The sequence below is a fragment of the Sylvia atricapilla genome, chromosome 1 (genome assembly GCF_009819655.1).
Source record: "Sylvia atricapilla isolate bSylAtr1 chromosome 1, bSylAtr1.pri, whole genome shotgun sequence".
Taxonomy (NCBI): domain Eukaryota; kingdom Metazoa; phylum Chordata; class Aves; order Passeriformes; family Sylviidae; genus Sylvia; species Sylvia atricapilla.
Genome location: NC_089140.1, coordinates 105,257,180 through 105,276,448, shown reverse-complemented (window position 1 = coordinate 105,276,448; position 19,269 = coordinate 105,257,180). Strand labels below are relative to the sequence as shown.

The 19,269-nt window shown below is 41.1% G+C and overlaps 1 protein-coding gene across 3 annotated transcripts in view; it reads right to left on the bottom strand.

Moving 5' to 3' along the window:
- The window catches only part of MIB1 (MIB E3 ubiquitin protein ligase 1), a 77,109-nt gene extending 68,390 nt beyond the window's left edge, over nucleotides 1-8,719 (bottom strand). For all 3 annotated transcript variants that reach the window (XM_066329697.1, XM_066329704.1, XM_066329713.1), the window contains exon 1: nucleotides 8,218-8,719. In XM_066329697.1, coding sequence (XP_066185794.1) covers nucleotides 8,218-8,446 — 229 coding nt within the window. In that variant the 5' untranslated portion in view covers nucleotides 8,447-8,719. The remainder of the gene's footprint in view (nucleotides 1-8,217) is intronic.
- Nucleotides 8,720-19,269: the final 10,550 nt, after the last annotated feature.

Here is a 19,269-nt window from a genome sequence, read left to right as displayed (position 1 = left end):
TTAGTCTACAGCTCTGCCAAGCTGCAGCACAGTGAAAATTATCAGCCACAGAGTCTCCATCCACCCGTTCTGAACAGCCATAAGATTATTAAAAAAAATTATCAGATTCTGCTGCTGTTTGGAAAAAAATGAGCGATAGAAGAGAGAAGCACTAACATTCAGTCTGTAGCACCAGACAGAAATGAGCACTAAGAAGCTAGAGTAACACAGAATTTTCCCAGCTACTTCCCCTTAAAAAAAACCAGATCAGTTTGAAATTAAGTAAGGAAAATGAATGGATTTTGCCCCCTCCAGCAGGGATGCTTTCAGAAATGACTGCCAAATTCACTATAAAGCTATTACTCACTTATACCCAACAGCTGAGCCATCTGTAGCAAAGAAAAATCAACAGTTGGAAAGGCAAAACTGAAGGAAATGCCTTCTTGTTTGATCATTTCACAGAAACATGTAATAGCTGAGGTTGGAACATTTGGAAGTTGTTTCTTCCAACAACCACTGCTCAAAGCAGGGTAAACTAGAGCTGGCTGCCCAGGACCATATCCAGTCAAAGTTTTGAGCACCACCAAGAACAGACTCAACGACACAGCATATTCCAGTGTTCAACCATCCCTAGGACAAAATGTTTCTTCTGTTTCAGTGGAAATTCCTGTATTTCAATTTGTTCCCATTACCTCTTGCTCTGTCACTTGACTGAAAAGAGCCTGACTCCATCCTCTTTACAACATTCATCAGGTATTTATATCCACTCTTAAGATCTCCCTGGGCCTTCTCCTCTGCAGACTAGGCACCACCAGATCCCCCATTCTCTTCCTGTACCAGACGCCCTTAAGATTCTTTGCAACACATTTGCAGTCCTTCACTTGACTCTCAGTGCGACCATACCCCTCTTGGTCCAGGGATTGCATTGAAGCATTTTACTATTTCTTTTGTTTCAAAGCCAAAGTCTTCAAGAGTGGATGCATTAAATGCACTGAAATATCTTGTTAGTGTTGTTGTCACCTTGTTTAAAAAGTCTAACTAGTTATGGTGCTTGGGGTTGAGAGGTAGTATTTGTTTTGTGTTTTTTTTTTTCTAACTGATTGCTAAATTGGTATTTCACATAGAAACAGAAGTTACACATCTTTTGATTATATCCTTTTTTAATGGCTGTTGAACTTTTAGGAAAGCATTTGGCCAAGAAATACATTTATTCTGGATGTGAAAGGACCAAGGAATTGGGTGCTGTAGAATTGTTCCATATGAGCAAACAGCAGGAAAAAGGGCAAAACAGAGGTATAATCAGGAATCATGTGATACAGAGTAAGTCATCTCACTGTTTTTACTTCAGTAAAAACTAAACACTTCTTGACAGTGAGGCAAAATTAGCTACACAAAACTCAGCAAAATTTCTTTATGAAAGATCAAGAAAAAAAAATTGTACAAAGATATTTGACTCAAGCCATTTTACTGACCATAGTGTCTGAGACGCAAAAAAAGAACAGTGCATGTCTGTACTTGAAGCGTCTGATCTAAAGGGACATATCTGTATCTCACAGATCTTAAACAACATCCTGATAGATACGGCCTTTCTTCATCCATTCCCCGACACATGATTCCAGCACCAACACCACCTCAGTGTATGCCTCACCTGACTATGCTGCTCCATTCTTTCCATTATTCAAGCAAAAGGTTTTTGCAGAGCTGAAATGCAAACTGCATAAAGAAATACACCAGAATGGAAAACAGCCAGGAGGAACAATATTCAGCAGAACTGGTTTCCCAATCCCATTCTTTGAGGTGCTGCACAACACTATTGCCATGAGAAACAAAGAATTGTAGGGCAGGTGGAGGCAAGTAATCCTGTTACAGGATGTCTAACCACTGCACCAGAGGTCTGAAGGAAGAAGCAGATTTGTATGCTTCTGGTCACCGTGGACTAAGAGACCTTGAACTTCAAATGCTAAAAAAAGAGTAAAACAAGGTGCCACTACTGATCACATAATGTGATCCTAAACTCATATTCATGGTCATAATACAAACAAAATTATTTAGATCAATAATATGTGTTAAAGAATATTGAAAGAATTAAAGTTCAACATAAGGGTGGTAGGCTGACCTTGTCTGGCTGTCAGGTGTCCACCCAACCTGTCTCTCACTCTCTCTCCTCAACAGGACACAGAGTGAAAATAAAATGAAACAGCTTTTAGGTCAAGCTAAAAGTGAAATTATTTACCAATTTACCAATCATCATCACAGGCAAAAGAGATGAGATTTGACTTGGGAGAAATTCATAGCTAATTAAAAAAAAAAAAAAAGTGGATGGTGAGAAAAACAAAAACTAAAACACCTTTTCTTCACCTTGCAGAGACAACTGCAACCCTTCATTCCAAACTCCTCTATCTCCCTGCTTCCTCCCAGGGTAGATCACATCATCTTTTTGGTTGGAAAAGGCCCTTAAGACCATCAAGTCCAACCATTAACCTAACACCACCACAATCACCACTAAACCATGTCCCTGAGCACCATGTCTACACGTCTCCTAAATACTTGCAGGGATAGTTTTTCAACCACTCCTCTGGGCAGCCTGTTCCAGTGCTTGACAACCCTTTGGGAGCAGATGGGCAATGGAGGGTCAGTCCATAACAGCTCCTCACACTTTTCCCCTGCCCCATCACGGGTCCTCTCCACAAGCTTTATTCCTTCAGGAAAACACTCTCCCCACGGCTGCAGTGAGGATCCCTGCTCCTCTGTGGCCCTCCATGGGTGGCACGGGGACAATCTGCTCTCAATAGGTTGAGACCTCTCTCACCGAGGTCTCCATCTGCTGGTTAACCATCCACACAGCAGAACTCAGCACTGAGGACTGTGGTGGCACTACAGAGACTCAGGGGGAGGGAAGGAGACATTATGTCCTGTGTTTCAGACTAGCGTGGTTCTACCCCAGTGAACTGAAGGTTCATCAGCACTGGGATCTTGTATTTCAATTTACTTTTACCAAAAAGCAAAGCAGCTTATGTCCTCCCAAACCATCCATGATGTATATCAAAACACAGGACGTTAGAACAAGAAGGAGACTGCATCAAGTGTAGACTATAGAGCCAAACTAAAATCCTGACCCAAAAGCAAAATCTGTCACATAAACTCTTGCCCTCTTCAAAAGGAAAGCTGTTTAAGAAAGCTTGAGAAACACAAATGTTACAAAGTTTATATTAGGAAAGAATGCTTTCATTAAACTACTGGAATAAATTAAAAGTGCCATAAAAACTTCAGAATTCAAACAGCAGCCCTATAGCTGATCAGCTGTGCACCAAAAGAGCACTTTAGCTGTCTAAACTGACGTAATGAAAAAATTAAACTTATAAATATTCTTTAAAATTTCCTAGAACCAGGCTATTTCGAAATCAAACAGGTTTTGTGTCACATACACTTTAAAAACCAAAACAGACCAGGTAATGAGAAGCACTTTCACTTCTTTCACATGGTGAAAGTAGTACTTTCACCATGCCTAATTACTTTTAAATAGCTGCCATTTCCTTATATCCCTTCAGCTTAAGTACACCACAAAATCCAATATTCCTGATGTCCACTTGCCATTAATGCTTTTTACTACCTGAATTTCATATTAGTTTTCCACCTTAATGCCATGGTTGTCTTCACTTTTCTCATCTCTTCCCAAATCTTTCCTGGATTACCTAGTCCACCATTCCTGTGTCACCCCTCATTTATACATCAAATTTACAGCCTTTCACAAGTTTTTGAAACCCATGCTCACTCTTACAGCTGTGAAAGGAAATAAAAGCAGTGTTGCTGAAATCGCTACCTGAATTGGTTACAAATAGTTCTTTTGTACTGAAGATAATTAGATGGCAATATACAGCTGTCCAATAAAAGGATTTTATCAGTAAAATCAGAGGTACAAGGGGTATCCACATCACTCACTGTTAAACACAGGAAACACCAATAGTGATTCCACTTCTCAGAACAAACAGAATCTGGTTTCCAATGGAGTCACCACTTTCTAAGAAAGAACTGTAATGAACCAAAACCCCTTCATACCATAATGACAATACTACCATCAATGCCACAAACAACTTTAAAAATAGATTTCTATACACCCCAATTTAAAAAGCAGTAATGATGTTTTGTCCTTCCTATTCCTTCACCCCAGACCATTTTTACACTACGGCCAGATTCCAGGTAAACTGAAAACAAAGAATTCGTAGAGATAACCAGTCAGATTCTGAAACACTGCATGAAAACTCCAGCGAGTGTTCCCACAAACATAACTCACCTACTAAATACACTGTTTGGAAGTTGCCAGCTGGCCAATTATTATTATAGATACAAGAAACCAGACTTGCTAAAGCATGCGTCCTATCTGGTAAGGGAATCACAAGATACACAGGAAGGGAGAGGATTATCGTGTAGGACACATGGGGGAAGGGCAGGAAAGAACAAAGAACACATTTATTTAAAAAAACAGGCCTCCCAAATACCACTACTCAGGAAGTTAACAGGGTTGGTTTTTTTTTAATTTTTGAGGGCTCCTGTAATTATTTACAAATAGCCACTAAAAAAATCTCGACTAAGACAATTCGCCATAACGTACACTTTTGATGTTCTAAAGGCAAGAACAAATAAACAAATACACAGGATAAATTATAGGTGCTCTGTCTTTTAAAATGTTTTAACATGTTTGACTTAGTGATCAATTATGCCACTTTTCAGGTACAAAAACCTACTACTACAAGTACAGAAATACACTCATCTTCCACAGGTAATATTACCAGAATACTGCACAGAATGCTATCCACACTGCACTGATGCACACTCCAGCTGGGGGGATAATTCTCTAACAAGATTTCCATTTCCTGCCCCCAGCCCCTCTGCCACCTCCCCTTATTGAAACACAATTTGGTAAATGCTTGCACGAGGAAAATAATATTGTTCGAACCAACTGTATAAAAAAATGAAATTAATGACAAATTCTGGTTTAAGCTCTATAGAAAGCAAATCTTCAGGAAGAGAATAAACAGAAAAAGTTTCTACAATGCTCATGACTATTACATGAACACAGCCAGATGTGCTCTCTACAAACATGCTACTTGCCTGGCGTTTATCTCAGGTTAAAGGCTGCCTTTCTTTCTAAATAAAAAACTTGGATTTGTAACTTTCTTGCTTCTCTTCAGCAACTCAGAAAACTACTCCTTTCTGTTTCTTTTCCACACCACTACCAAAAAAGGGGTACACTCAAGACTTGTAGATCCTGGCAAAAGGTTACTTGACGGAAAAAACAGGAAGTATTTGCAAGTAATTGAACACCCACACTGCACTACTGATGCACCACATCTGACCACTTTTTCCATTGAGGAGCCAGCCATGCAGGACCTACCTGAAGTTTTACTTTACTGCTGTGTGAAATTTTGATTCTTTTCAAACCCTTGGTTTACCAACCACTCTCAAGTGCTCTGTCTCATTTAAAGCAATGTAGGGTGATGTAAACATGACCACACCAAAGGGCAGCTAACACAGCAAGCCTGGTAGACATAACCAAAACAACCCTGAACTTGGTATCACAAGTCCCTCACAACTCAGATGACTACATCTGGAGCAAAGAGCTACTAAGACATAATTCACGTAAGTAAGTTTTTATTTTAAGAAGACCATCCTATTATCTTAGCACTAAGGCTATTAAAGTTTTCTAAGATGTTAACATAGGGTCACAATGCTGGTAATAGCCTGCAATCATTGAAAGACAAGAACAGTACATGCTTTAACTCTATGAAGCATATTTGTGGCATACACATATATAGGCACATAAATGAATCAAACTCAACTTGCCTTTTTTTTTTTTAATAGAATGACCTTCATATGTTACTTTTATAACACAGTAAATTCTGATGCACCACTACTGTTCCCAGCTGCACGGGCCTCAAACTCAAAGCAGCAACTCTGGCTGCAAGCATCACGTCTAAGAACTTATAATCAAGACTGGTTTTGAACACATAACAGAAAAAAGTCCCAGCAACAAGCAATTTTTATTTTTACTAGTGTACTTTTTTATTTATTTTCACTATAAACTTACAATCACGTTGTGACTGTAAATTAAGGAACCAGAGAATTCTTTTTCATTTTAAACTGTAAGAGTCATGCCACACACTCCACTAACTATCATCAAACAAAAAGCCATCTCATGCTTTATAACATTTCCTTGCTCCACATCATCATTAATACTACCACAAGGAATTCCCGTCACCTAATCCCACTAATATTAATGTCCCTAGAGAAATAGCAAATTATCATTCAAAGTCGGAGTCCCCTACTCTAAACAATGGATAGTCACCACCATGGAGAAAAAATAAATCATAACCAAAAGGTAAAGAAGGGAAGTGATTTAGACAAGACTACAAAGTGAATCAGCAGTAAACCCAGGATTTCGGTCCAAACTGACAGCACCTTAACTCTATTAACTTTGCCCTTTTGTTACAACTACTTCACAGATTTTTACTCTTCCTATCTCCAGGGAATAAAGACCTCAAAAGTAAAAGTAACTGCCTCTAGCAAAAAGCAACCCTGGGTATTTCCACACAACAGTGCCATGAGGATGAGGATGATGTTCCCCACAAACCTCAGGAAGAAAAATACCATTCTGCTCAGCCAGACAACAGCAATGTGTGTGACACAATAGACACAGTTTTATCTGAAACAGAAGTTAAAATCCGAATAGAAAAATACAAACAGAAATTAAAATCAGAAGGAATAAAGCAAAAAACGGAAATAAAAAAATGACCGTTCTAAGACTGAATATTAAGCCTAAGCTTCCAGATACAGTTAAGAGGACACCATCTGCTTGCAAATACGTCAGGCAGGGCTAGAACAATGAGCATTCGAGGCTCATATGCAACATTTATGCATATGCTTCAGTTCCAAGCAGAAGCAGTCCCACTGGTTTCTACAGGACATCAAGCACAGGTAGAAGTTTCTAAGCATAAACATCTGCAAGACAAGGGCTGACTACTTGAAAGACTCCTCTTTCTTGTTTTAAAGTCCACTGAAAAAGGACTTCTAAAAAAAAACCATCATCATCATTATGCCAGCAGAGAGGAAGGTACCCAGTCACTGAAAAATTAAATCCATCTCAAAGGATAACCATGTAATAGTTGGGGTTCTTTTCTTAGCAAGGTTTTTTTGTAATTAATTAAAATGAATTCCATTATTCTGTCTCCTCAAAAGTCTTTTAGCTTAAACCTACTGATATAATTTTCCTTGCTTTAACACTACACATAGGTGGCACAAAGATGGTCTCTCCATCACGTTCTAAATGAAAGACACATTACAAAAGAGTACAGCTCAAGTGCCTTAACAAACCAGTGCAAACACCTCATTACTGAGGCAATCCTGACCGGCGCAAAAGTCCCCTCACAATATATCTGATGAAACTTAACAATATCTGTATTTTTCTGGGCAAGTTTTCACTGTAAAAACAGGTGCTAAAATGAACATTTCCCTGCAGTGTTTGCAATACTAACACTGCCGCATAATGTCAGTGCAGATCAAATTCCATTGTCCAAAATGACTGGATTGAAAGGATAAATATCAAGAAGCTCAGCAATTAGAAGAATGAACTCAAGCAGTTTTCTTCTTCCCAGTACCTTTACTATTTTACAGTAGCTCTGGCAATACAGATAAAAGGCAACGTGCAGACTACAAGCACAAAACCACAGCATTTCAACCACTTAGCGTAACCTTTAAAAAAAGGTACTACACATTTCTTCTGCAAGTATCCCTATACTTGATTCAAGGATGACTGCCACTATTTTACAAAACTGCTCTGAAATATACATTCAAGAAGTGGGGATCGGAGTGTGAAAGCAAACCCAAACCTTGATGTATCACCCTCTCGGCTCCCCGTCTCCACCTTCTCCCCGGCACAACAGGAGCCTGCTGGCCGTGGCAGATCACTTTTGCTACCCCAATTTAGCACTCCCGGGACAACTTCTGTCCCCGCGCCGCAGATCTGTCCCAAGTTTGCGTGTACGCACCGACACACGGACGCGCACAGACAGACACGGCGCGGGGAGGGTGCCTGACTCCCCCACCCAAACCCAAGGCGCACCTCTAGAAGAGGAAAGAAAGGGGCAATCGCTCCTCAGGACGGGAAACCCCCGCACGCCGGGGCGCTGCCCCCCGGCCCCACCGCCCTGAGGGCCGAGGCTCCTCCATTCCCGCCCCGCTCACCGGTGGGCGCGCTGTCGAGGATGCGGAGGTCGTAGGCCCCGGAGCAGCGGTAGTTGGCGGCGGTGCCGTTGTCCCACACCACGACCACCTCCTCGGGGCTCTCGAAGCTGCGCACGGTGCCCACATGGCCCTCGCCGCCATCCTGCTTCCCCCACTTCCAGTCCGGGCCGCGGACCACCCGGGCCCCGACTCCTTCCACCATCACCCGGTTGTTCCGCGAGCTGCTCATCCCGGCGGCGGCGCCCTGGGGCGGATGGAGGGGGCGCGCAGCCCGCAGGCGGCGGACGGGGACCCCGATGGAGGCGGCTACCTCGGGCGCCGGGCGGGAATCTCCGTCCGGCTCTTCTCGCTCGCTCGCTCGCTCCCTTCTCTCCTCGCTCCCTACGCGCCCGCTCCCCGGCCCCAGCGGCGCCCCCCGCCCGGCCCCACCGCCGGCCCCGCTCCCGCCGCTACATCCGGGACCTGCGGCCGCGACGGCGGCGGCTCCAGGGAGACCGGCGGGGCCTCCCCCGCCCCGCTGCGCTGCGCATGCGCGGGCCCGCGGCGGGCGCGTCGCTCGAGCGCCCCCTGCGGAGCCGCGGCGGGCACTGCCCCGCTCGCCTGCCCCGGCCCGGGGCCGCTCCCGAGGGGAGGGCCGGCAGCCGAGGAGCGAACCGCGGCTCTTCTTCCCTGCCGGCACGGCTGCCTCGGGCTTCTCCAGGTCCCAGCCCGGCCATTCCTTCCGGAATCGCCGCGTCCTGCCGCCGGGGGCTGTGGCGCCGCCCCGCCCGGCCCCGAGGTGATGGTGTGGCGGCAGCGGCGGGAGCCTCCCGCGGCCGGGCTTCTCTACCCGCCCTGCTTCTCCATCCACAAGTTGCTCCTGTCGCCTACGCTTCAGTGGCAGAGGGATTATCAATTCAGTTGTATCAACTAAGCGATCTACCTTAGGTAAATCACAGAATCATTGAACGGTTTGGGTTGGAAAGGTCCTTGATCATCATCTGGTCCCAACCCCCCTGCCATGGGCAGGGGCACCTTCCAATAGACCAGGTTGCTCAAATCCCCATCCAATGCAGCCTTGAACACCTCAAGGATGGGGCATTTTATGAATCTATAGTTCGGATTTTTAACCTGTGTAGTGGTTTCCTCATTTTCGATTTACTTTTGTGTTCTCACATCCTGTTTTCTTTTCAAATATGGATATGACACTTGCATACTACCAAGGTGAGGTTGATGGGGCCGTACTTTTGTACCCAGGAGCATTTTAAGCTGGTGTTCAGGTGCTCCAGTCTGCCAAAGGGAGGAATCGGTATCTTCACCTGCCCTTCCCACCTTGGAGTACCCTTCGTGGGGAATGTACCTGCTCAAACTTTGAGCCAATATCTGCAATGCAATTCTTCATAAACTGCCCTCTTGGTTAGCCCTCTCATGATACTCAAGGATTTCCTTTAACTCCACACATCCTTCCCAAGCTTTTATAGAACATGGTTCTTCATTTCAAAAATGGTGCTCCATTGCTTTTGTCTCTCTTTTTGTGTGTGTGTGTGTGTGTGTGTCGCCTTTTTAAAAGTATCTATCCTAAAGGACAGACAAGTCTGAACCAGACAAAAGAAAATCATTTCTTAGTTAACAGGGATATGGCTGCTCTTGCAGTGGAAACCTCAAAGCCCAACAGATACCGCGCTGTTGCCAGGCAGTGGGGGTTTTATGGCAGATGCTTCTCCTTATACAAAAGCTACCCACAACTTGCACTTACTTATTACATCGGTACATGGCAAAATTTCCCAGAAATTATGGGTGTTTCTTTGTATATCAAAAGATCTAGCTGGGCTCTTGTGGGAATAATTTGTCCATCTGCCTCATTCTACTTTTTCGTGCTTTGACAGTTATGGACAAGTATAAGGTTCACACATGCCTAAGGATAATGTAGAGCATGTTTTTCTATTACTCTCTGGTACAGTTAGATAAAAAAGGCGTTTTGTAGTCAGGAAAGGTATGCCAGAAATAACTAATAAAATCTGAGATCAGAATTAGTTCTCCCAGAAATAATCTGCGAAGTTCATCCCTTACATTAATTTTCCCACAAAGGCTATATCCTAAATTACAGAGCTTAAGAGAATCTGCTGCTGCTGCAGTTCAGCAGCAATGCATGTGGGTAGATATTATCCTGGAGCTTCTTCTCTCCCAATAATCCTTCTGACAACTCATCCTCTATCACAATAACCCCTGCCTCTCCTCCTACTCGCCTGCTTTTTCTATCACATTATTTACTTGCAAAATCCAGAATCTCTAAAGATGCCTGGATCATTTCAGAGGTGTCTTATACACACAAGAGCATAAGTAATAACTATAACCCAGTATCTGTTGGACTGACTGTGACTGCTCCCTTAAAAGCTGACAGGGAGTTCTTTACCTGCTCAAAATACAGTGACTTGTACAACTTTATTTGTGTGGTACAAATAAAGGCTGAATAGACTGGTCTGATACATTCACTTGCCAATGACTACATTACTAATTTCTGCACTCTATTCTCCTGTCATTTCTACTCCTATATGGCCACAAAGTTGTGGAAGGTGCAAAATTCTCATTGGCTACGTGATTCAGCTTTCCAGAATCCCAAATATTTCATTGTATTATGTCTTTGAATCATATTCAATGAATATATGAATATTCTGGGCACCTGTTTAACCAACTAGTAAGGAAAAATATTTTTAGCTCTTGAATATTTTATTCGAATTAGCCTTTCAAAATAAGCAGTAAATCCTGTCTTCAGCTGGAAATTTAAAAAGTGACATCAGAGCATAGAAAAAGTATATAGCTTTGGGAAAAGATTTTCAAGTTATGTTGGACAGTTAGTGGTCCTATCTCGATATTTTTCTGGTATCAGCCACAAGAAGATACAACAGCATTAGTGCTAGAATAATAAGCAAGAGAATCTAATTCTGAGTGAGAACCAGAAGACTATCAGAGACTCACAGAAGGGTGAAGACAGAAGAATCAGAATGTAATACCAAAAGGAAAAAAAGAGCTTTGAGTTTTGAAAAGAAACTGAACTAAGATTACAAATTAAACAAGTGAAAGTATAACCAAGATAGAGATTCTATAGGAAGTTGGATCCAATTAACATAGTGTGACAAGAAAAGTGACAGATACCGCATTTTCAGATATGTGTCAGCATTTTTCTTCAGAAATGCAGAAATCAGCCACAGTAACACCTTAAGGAAAGAAAGAAAGAACTCATATCCATTTTTCAGCTGAAAAAATTCCCTTGTTGGCTTAAGGCCTTTTGTGAGGCAGAAAGAGTTAGCTCCTTGTCTGGCTGGTTGTACACAGAATAAATGCATTTGCAGTTGTCTCTAACAAGTCTCTGGTCCCTCAATAGGATCGTTGTCTTCTCCTGATGTATGCTGATATCTCTTAAACTTGCATTTGCCCTTGAGAGGAGAGGAGAGGAGAGGAGAGGAGAGGAGAGGAGAGGAGAGGAGAGGAGAGGAGAGGAGAGGAGAGGAGAGGAGAGGAGAGGAGAGGAGAGGAGAGGAGAGGAGAGGAGAGGAGAGGAGAGGAGAGGAGAGGAGAGGAGAGGAGAGGAGAGGAGAGGAGAGGAGAGGAGAGGAGAGGAGAGGAGAGGAGAGGAGAGGAGAGGAGAGGAGAGGAGAGGCGAGGAGAGGATTGAGCCCTGAAAAGCATTGCTGGTGACTAGTAACCAGCCAGATGTGACCCCACTCACCACAATCCCATGAGCCCTGTCCTTCAGCCAGTTCTTCACCCAGTGAAGAGTGAACTGGCTCATCCTATGTTTCGATAACTTGTCCAAAAGGATGATGTGAGGGACAATATCAAAAGCCTCACTAAAATCCAGAAAAACTGCATTCACTGTCTTCACTTCAGCCGCTAGATATGTGACTGTATCATAGAAAAATACCAAGTTGGTTAAACAGGACTGTCTCTTGTGAATCCATGTGCTCACACTCCAGGTAATTTAATCTATCAGTCCTCAAATTGTGGGGGAAAATGCCATCTAAACCCTCACTACTGGAGTTAGCAGAGAATTTATTTCTTTGTTTTTCAGGTCTATGATCTAAAAATTATATTTATAACCCTGCTCAAACCCTGTACCAGTAGAGGAATAGGACTAGGGAGTTTTTCCACTATTCAGACTGGAAGAGAAGTAATGCCTTTAAACTACTGCATCAGGAGCAAGCAAGGCTCATCTGCAAAAGGCTTATTTACAGCGCTGCTGGCCCTGTGAGAGGGTGCTTGCTTTGAGCACCTCAGGTAGTCGTGACAGAGCAGTTGAATCACAGGCTGGAAGGGAATGCACAGTGCTTTAGGCAAACTCACTCTAATTGCAAAGACTTGTTCATCCAGTGCAGAAGTTTGGATGCACAAAATGAGCTCGTGAACAAGTTCTCTTCTGGCTACCCAAAAGTAAGTATACTGCTGAGTCAGTATACTTACTTATTGTCAGTATACAATCCCACAGCTGGTGATTATGGTCTTCCTCACCACTTCCTGCCATATTGGAGCAATCCAGTCAGGGGCCAAGAGAGAATTCAGTGCTGTGCATACCCTGTAGACTCCTTTGTTTTGTTGGAAAGCAAATACTTCTGTAAGAGTGACTTTTTGTAAGAGCAGCTGCCACTCTTCTGAAGGGCAGGGCATCTCTCAAGACAACTCTCATAGAGTCACTGGAAATAGGACTTTGGAGAACATCCAGCCCATGCTTCTGTCCATCAAGGCTATCCAGAAAGCTGTTTGTCTAAACTCTACCTGGTTGCCTTTCAGATCTGCAAAATGGCATGCTCCAGCAGGAAATTTTAATATAAGTATTTGCCTGAATTGAAGAGAGGCTTTGATGGAGGTTTTTCTGGACTGTCTTGTTTGATTAAAGCTGAACTTGCAGTGTAGCATCTGGAACACATAATGGAAACAGACCACAGAAATGGAACTGTGCTATCTGGAACACAGAAAGGAGACTGTGCCTTTTGCAGGAAAGACTTCTGTATTAAAGATTTGCTTTTATACATTTCAGAAGAAAAAAATCTCAACTTCTTGGAAAGACAATTTTTAACTTGGGGAGTTATGAGGTTTTGTTTACTATCTTCCACAAATCCTGAGTTCTTAGAACTTGTCGTATGAAGGATATATATAAAAATAGCTGCCTATGAGTTGAAAAAACATCTAGTTTGGATATAATAAGCCGACTGTTGTTTTCTTTTTAAATTATTGAGGTAGAGCTTATTAATTTACACTGATCTGAATCCAAAAGATTCTGCTTCCTTAGTTCAACACTCTATTTTAGAACAAGCACGATTTTTTGGTCCTCCTATTGGAAACTGAAAGCATTCTAAATTTTAATTTTCTGGTTTTCCCCAAAAGAGATTTTACACCCTATTTCTTTCCTGTGGACAAAAGTACTAGGAAAAGAAGTAAGAAAAAGGAAGCAACTGTCTTGCTCTTGTTGAATTAGGCCTATTCTTCTCTGTGTAAGTAACTCAAGTAACTGAGGAAGACAGACGGAAATATTGGCAAAGGAGACTAAAAATACTCTTACTGAAAAAAAATGCCCCAAACGTAATATTTATTTATTTAATGAAAAGTATGTAATCTCACTCCACAGAAACTGCTAACCTGATGAACATGCCACTTCTTTAGGTGAGAATAATATGTACATAATGTATATTTTCTGGAACCCGAAGTACCAGTTAGGAACTTGAGGGCATATCCTGTTTTTCCGTGGTTTAGTGTTAAAAACAACCCTATTTCTGCAGCCTCTGCTGCCATCGCGTGGCCGTGAACCATCTCTCATCAATGCTAAAACTCACTCGTCTTCTTAACTTGTCGCACTTTCCTCTGCTTTATTTGCCAGATTCATTATCCCGGCACCATCCAATTTTCTTCCTCATATTCCAGAAATGTCATAAATAATTAGCATTGCTTTTTTTCCCTAGTTTCTGCAGATTAAAATATTTTTAATGTCAGACAGTGAGCAAGTTGTCAATTTGCACGAGAGCAAATTGCTTTGGTTGGCTTGGTCTTCACTATGCTAGTGGCATCCTCTACAAAACTGTTAATTAGAATAGATGTATTGTCCCACAATGTCCATGACACTGGATTTTTTTCTAAGAGCTTTTAACTCCTTTTCTAGAAAAGAAAAACAGCTGAGCAGAAAAAAATAATAAAAATACATAATTCCATTTTCCTGCAGTGAAACAGAAGCACTCCTACGGAAATCTGCTAAAAAAGAATGATTTTTTTTTCTGTATGTAGCTAAAAACCTCAACATGTGGAAAAAAGTGTTTTAGGATAATAATAATGAGCACCTTGGAATCTTCTTTCTTGGTTAATGTTTTAAGTTTTACTATGCTGAACTCTTTTGAGTGGAAAGAAAACAAGAAACCTGTGGAGTTAATCCTGAGGTTTTAAATATTCAAAGATAAAATAAAATAACTAAAAATTATGTAGCGATCGAAGGCATACACACAATACCACGTACTGATGTTTGCACATCAGTACAAATGTGTACAAATCATGACAAATACAAATTCTTCTACTTTAGCACACCTTAGAGGAGTAAAAAATGTATACTTACCTGATATTTCCAAGGGTTTAGCCAAATATTGTTGTTTAATTCATAGATGATTTTTAAATTAGGTGATGTATTGCAAGGAGGGATTAATTTCTTCCTGGCATTAAATTTCCTGATTGCAAAGATTGTAAAGAAAGTACTTACTTGAAATTCTAAGATGTAATCAAAACCAGCTAGGTCGTATTTTTAGACTGATAGGAAAATAAACTCTCCACAAGTCATCAAGATATTTTAAGAATGTTCCTGCTTTATGTGCATGATAATTTTTGTTGCAATCAATGAGGCTAATCATGTGCATACAATGTCCTGTGTCAAGTACAGCTTTGTCTTGTATTACAAAGGCATTCAATATTCACTAAGCAATGCCTGAAAGATGACTTCAGTACCAAAAAAAAACTCTGTTTAATTTTAACAGTCTGCCAAAATAGTAAAAAACCTTGAGCATCCCAAGTAGAATCTAAATTTTCTATGTTTTGTCCTAAGAAAATTGTTCCAGTCACATTACGTAATCTTAAATTCTAAGAAGTAGTATTTGCAGTATACTCTGATAGACTTGTTGAAATCTGTATTTAGCTAATGGCTAGAAATTTTTTTTAAAAAAATTTTAAAAATCTGTTGCTAAACAAGGCAAAATGCTTTGCATAAGATAAGCATTTAAAAGACACACTTCATTTAATTTTGTATATGATTTTATAAATAATTTCCACTCTTAGCATGCTAAAGAAAATCTAAGAAATTGCCTAAAGGAAGATGGTTCATTGAGCTTACTTCTGACTCCGCTGAATTCAGCTGGGGCCATACTGCTGAAGTACATAGAAAAAGAGTTTACCAAATGTATACAGAAGTTATTTCACTGGGGAGAGTGGTGTGACATGATTATAAAACATTCTAAGCTATTTTGGTCTTTTGTGTGAAATACAACTATTTATCCTTTTCTCCTCTTTTAAGTGATAATGAAGGAATGGAAACAGGTAATAAAACTGAGAATGCTTTACTGCAATAAATCTTCCTTAAAGACAGGAAGAAATTTAATGTGGATTCAACATCCAGCTCTACTGTGCTCTTTCAAAAAATCTCTAAGTTCTGTTGCAGCTTCTGTTAATGTTCTTAATGAAAAAAATTATAAGACCAATGTCTTCAATATAGTTGCTCACTTTCAAATTATTTTATACTGTACTGTCTCATATTGACAGTTTTCAACATGCCCTGGATCTCTGATTTCTGAACAAAGCAATTTTAAATTCATTCACATTTCTGAGAATTGTACTCAGCTATATATCACAGAATTTTATGCTTCATTTTAACTCTTCTCTGAATATTTTAGGCGACACCAAAAAAAAAGTAGCATTACTGTTATTTAAATATTAAATTTTATTATTTTGATTACAATTACCTCTATTTTGGTCTGATCCTCTAGATCCTCAAAATCTAAACCATGATTTTGTATTTAGCAGTTTGCCAGCTGCAATCAAAGCAGGGAACTGATTTCATGGAGATCAGATCCTGCAAGAGTCATCCCAAGGGAGACAAATATTGAGCAGTCTTCCTGTTGCAGCAGCTGTTGAAGGTATCTTCAGTCACCCAAACAGAGAGTAAAACAATACCTGCTACGCCTGCTGAATTGAGATACATTTAATTGAAGGAAACATAGTTGAGGGAAGAAGTTAAATCAAATTTTCATAGAATTATAGAATGGTCTGGATTGGAAGGAACCATTAATATCACCCAGTTCCAACCCCGCTGCAAGCAACAAGGCTGGCACACCTTCCACTAGACCAGGTTGCTCAAAGCCCCATCCAACCTGGCCTTGAACACTTCCAGAGATGGCACCTCCCCAACTTCTCTGAAATCTGAATCTACCCTCATCCAGTTTAAAGCCATTCCCCCTCCTATCACTACATTCCGTTTAAAGCCATTCCGTCCTATCACTACAAGCCCTTGTAAAAAGTCCCTCTCCAGCTCTCTTGTAGCCCTCCTTTAAGTACTCAAAGGCTGTTTTAGGGCTTTCTCTTCTGCAGGATGAACAACTCCTGCTCTCTCAGTCTGTCTTCAAAGGGGAGGTGCTCCACCTCTCTGATCATTTTTGTGGCACTCCAACAGGTCCACATCTTTCCTGTGCCAAGGACTCCAGAGCTGGAAGCAGCACTCCAGGTGGGTTCTCGCAAGGACAAAGTAGAGGGGGAGAATCACCTCCCTTCCCTGCTGGCTACACTCCGTTTGATGCTGTCCAGGATGCTGTTGGCCTTCTGGGCTACAAGTGATTGCCAGGTCATGTTGAGTTTCTCATCCACCAACACACGTCCCACATAATTCCTTTTGAATCCTCTGTTCCTTCCAGTTTTACCACCATAAAGGGCTGGGAAATACTTCTTGATGGAATGAAGAGAAGAACCATAGAAGAAAAAGATATGGATGCATGGGAATATGAATATAACAGTAAGGACAGCAAAGCTTAATGAAGGGACAACAGAAACTAGTGCCACAATTACTGATTTTTTTCATGAGCAGCAAGAGTACAAACAGAAACATAGCCTTTTTTTTTTCCATCTGAAATTTGAAGAGCCTCCAACAGAGCATTTTCACTGACTTCATTCATATTTTAAGGAAAGGCTAATCAATAATATGCATGAGGCAGTCTTGAGAAATGCTGAATTGAATTTTTCAAAGGCATTCTTTCTCCCATTCCCTTGCTGATAATAAATGTCACCAACACTGGGTGCCTTTTCCCCTTTGTTAATGGAAAACTTTTCAGATGTCTTATGCGGTTGGACTTCACACTTTTAAGTATCCCAAGACAGTTTATGCTGACACAAAGCTCTTTTCCCCATTTTGTTAGATGAATACTAAAGTTAAAGAAACATTAAAAGGATATAATCAAACAGAACCTTGAATTTAAAGGTTTGAGGTTACAAGTCACTTTGCCCCTCCTTAGAGGTGCTGTTCATTGAAATCCAGTTCAAGAGTGCCTACAGAGAATTGCAGCGGGACTGACTTGCAACTGTCCATTGGAATGTCAGCAAGAACATAATGATTCTGTCCCAAATGATCATAGAACCACCTCCCTAAACAAAAGATAAGATAAACAGAGTGCAGCCTTCTAGTGATAAAAGCAAATCAAACTGTGATTCTTCGATTGCTTCTGTCAATTATTATCTATTGCTTAAGCAAAGTAAATTGGCAGACAATATGAAAGAACAATTCTGTGCCCTTTCGTTTCTGCTTAATCTATAATCCATTAGTAGTGGGTTGAGGCAATCATTTTATAAAGCACTTGGAGAGAAGAGAGCATATTGCAAACAGAAACTCTCTCTGGGAATGTAGGACTCTCTTTCTCTGAAAAAAAAATGCAGTAAGTGTTCAAAATACCATAGTGACCACCTCCTTTTTTCACACATGCACAATTTGCAATGACTCAATCACTTGGAAGCGGTTGTAATATGAGCAGAATACAGCCTTTTCTTTATCAGCTCTGCAAAATGTGTTGTAGGCAGAAGGACAACCTTTTAAAGACTTAAAAAAAAACCAACACCAGAACAGGAGGATCTGATGGGGATTGCTTGAAACAGAAGGAAACTATCAATATTACTGCTGTTGTCAATGTAGCAACATGTTCACACAATAAAAAACCCAAACCCCTCAGCCCTTCTCAGTATATGTTATTTGTTTCAGTTTGCCTTTGGCATGTCACATATGTCTGACCTTGTTAATATTCCCATGAGTAACCAATACAGAATAGGTGGTAGTCCAAGACGAGATAAACCTCATCAACCTTTGTGTCTGGATGTTTTTTCAGGCATTCAATCTCTCTTGATTGTTAATCAAGTCATTAAACTACTGGGTTTGTATGACTCAAAGGCTCTCCCTAACCATCAACAGCCACTCCTTCTACTTCTCAGTCTTATAAGTGGATATGCATTTAGAAGCCTTCTAGATGCAAGGACACAGGCTGCATCTTCTTCTTTCTCAGACATTTGGGATTTTTCTTTTCTCTAGATTTTGAGAGACTCAAGGATTCTTCAGCTTAATGATGACAGGACTCAGACACAGAACAGTCTGCTGCAAGCAACAACTAGTTCTTCCTTCAGATGTAGCAGGTTCCTCTGCATCCTAAAATCTAGTAGTCAGTTCAGCCATATTATTGTCTCTGAAGATTGCTAAGTTCACACTGGAGATGAAGCCTACATGTTCTCAAACTGAGCTATCTACTCCAGCTCTCCCACTGGAGTGTCCCTTCATGATGAATCCTTTTATCTGAGGTATACAGCATACACTCCCAGCAAGTCAGAACCAAAACCTGGGTATGGTTATTCTCCGTCAGCAGAGGAAGTGCAGTGTTGATGACAGTAGGTTTCCACCCATTCAATTTCCTGTTTCTGTAACAGCTCTATGGAAAAAAAAAATCTCCAGACCATCCCTGCCTGCACTTACCAATTCCCATACTCTTTTCAACTTTGGACAGCTGACTGTATAGGAAGAATAGATAT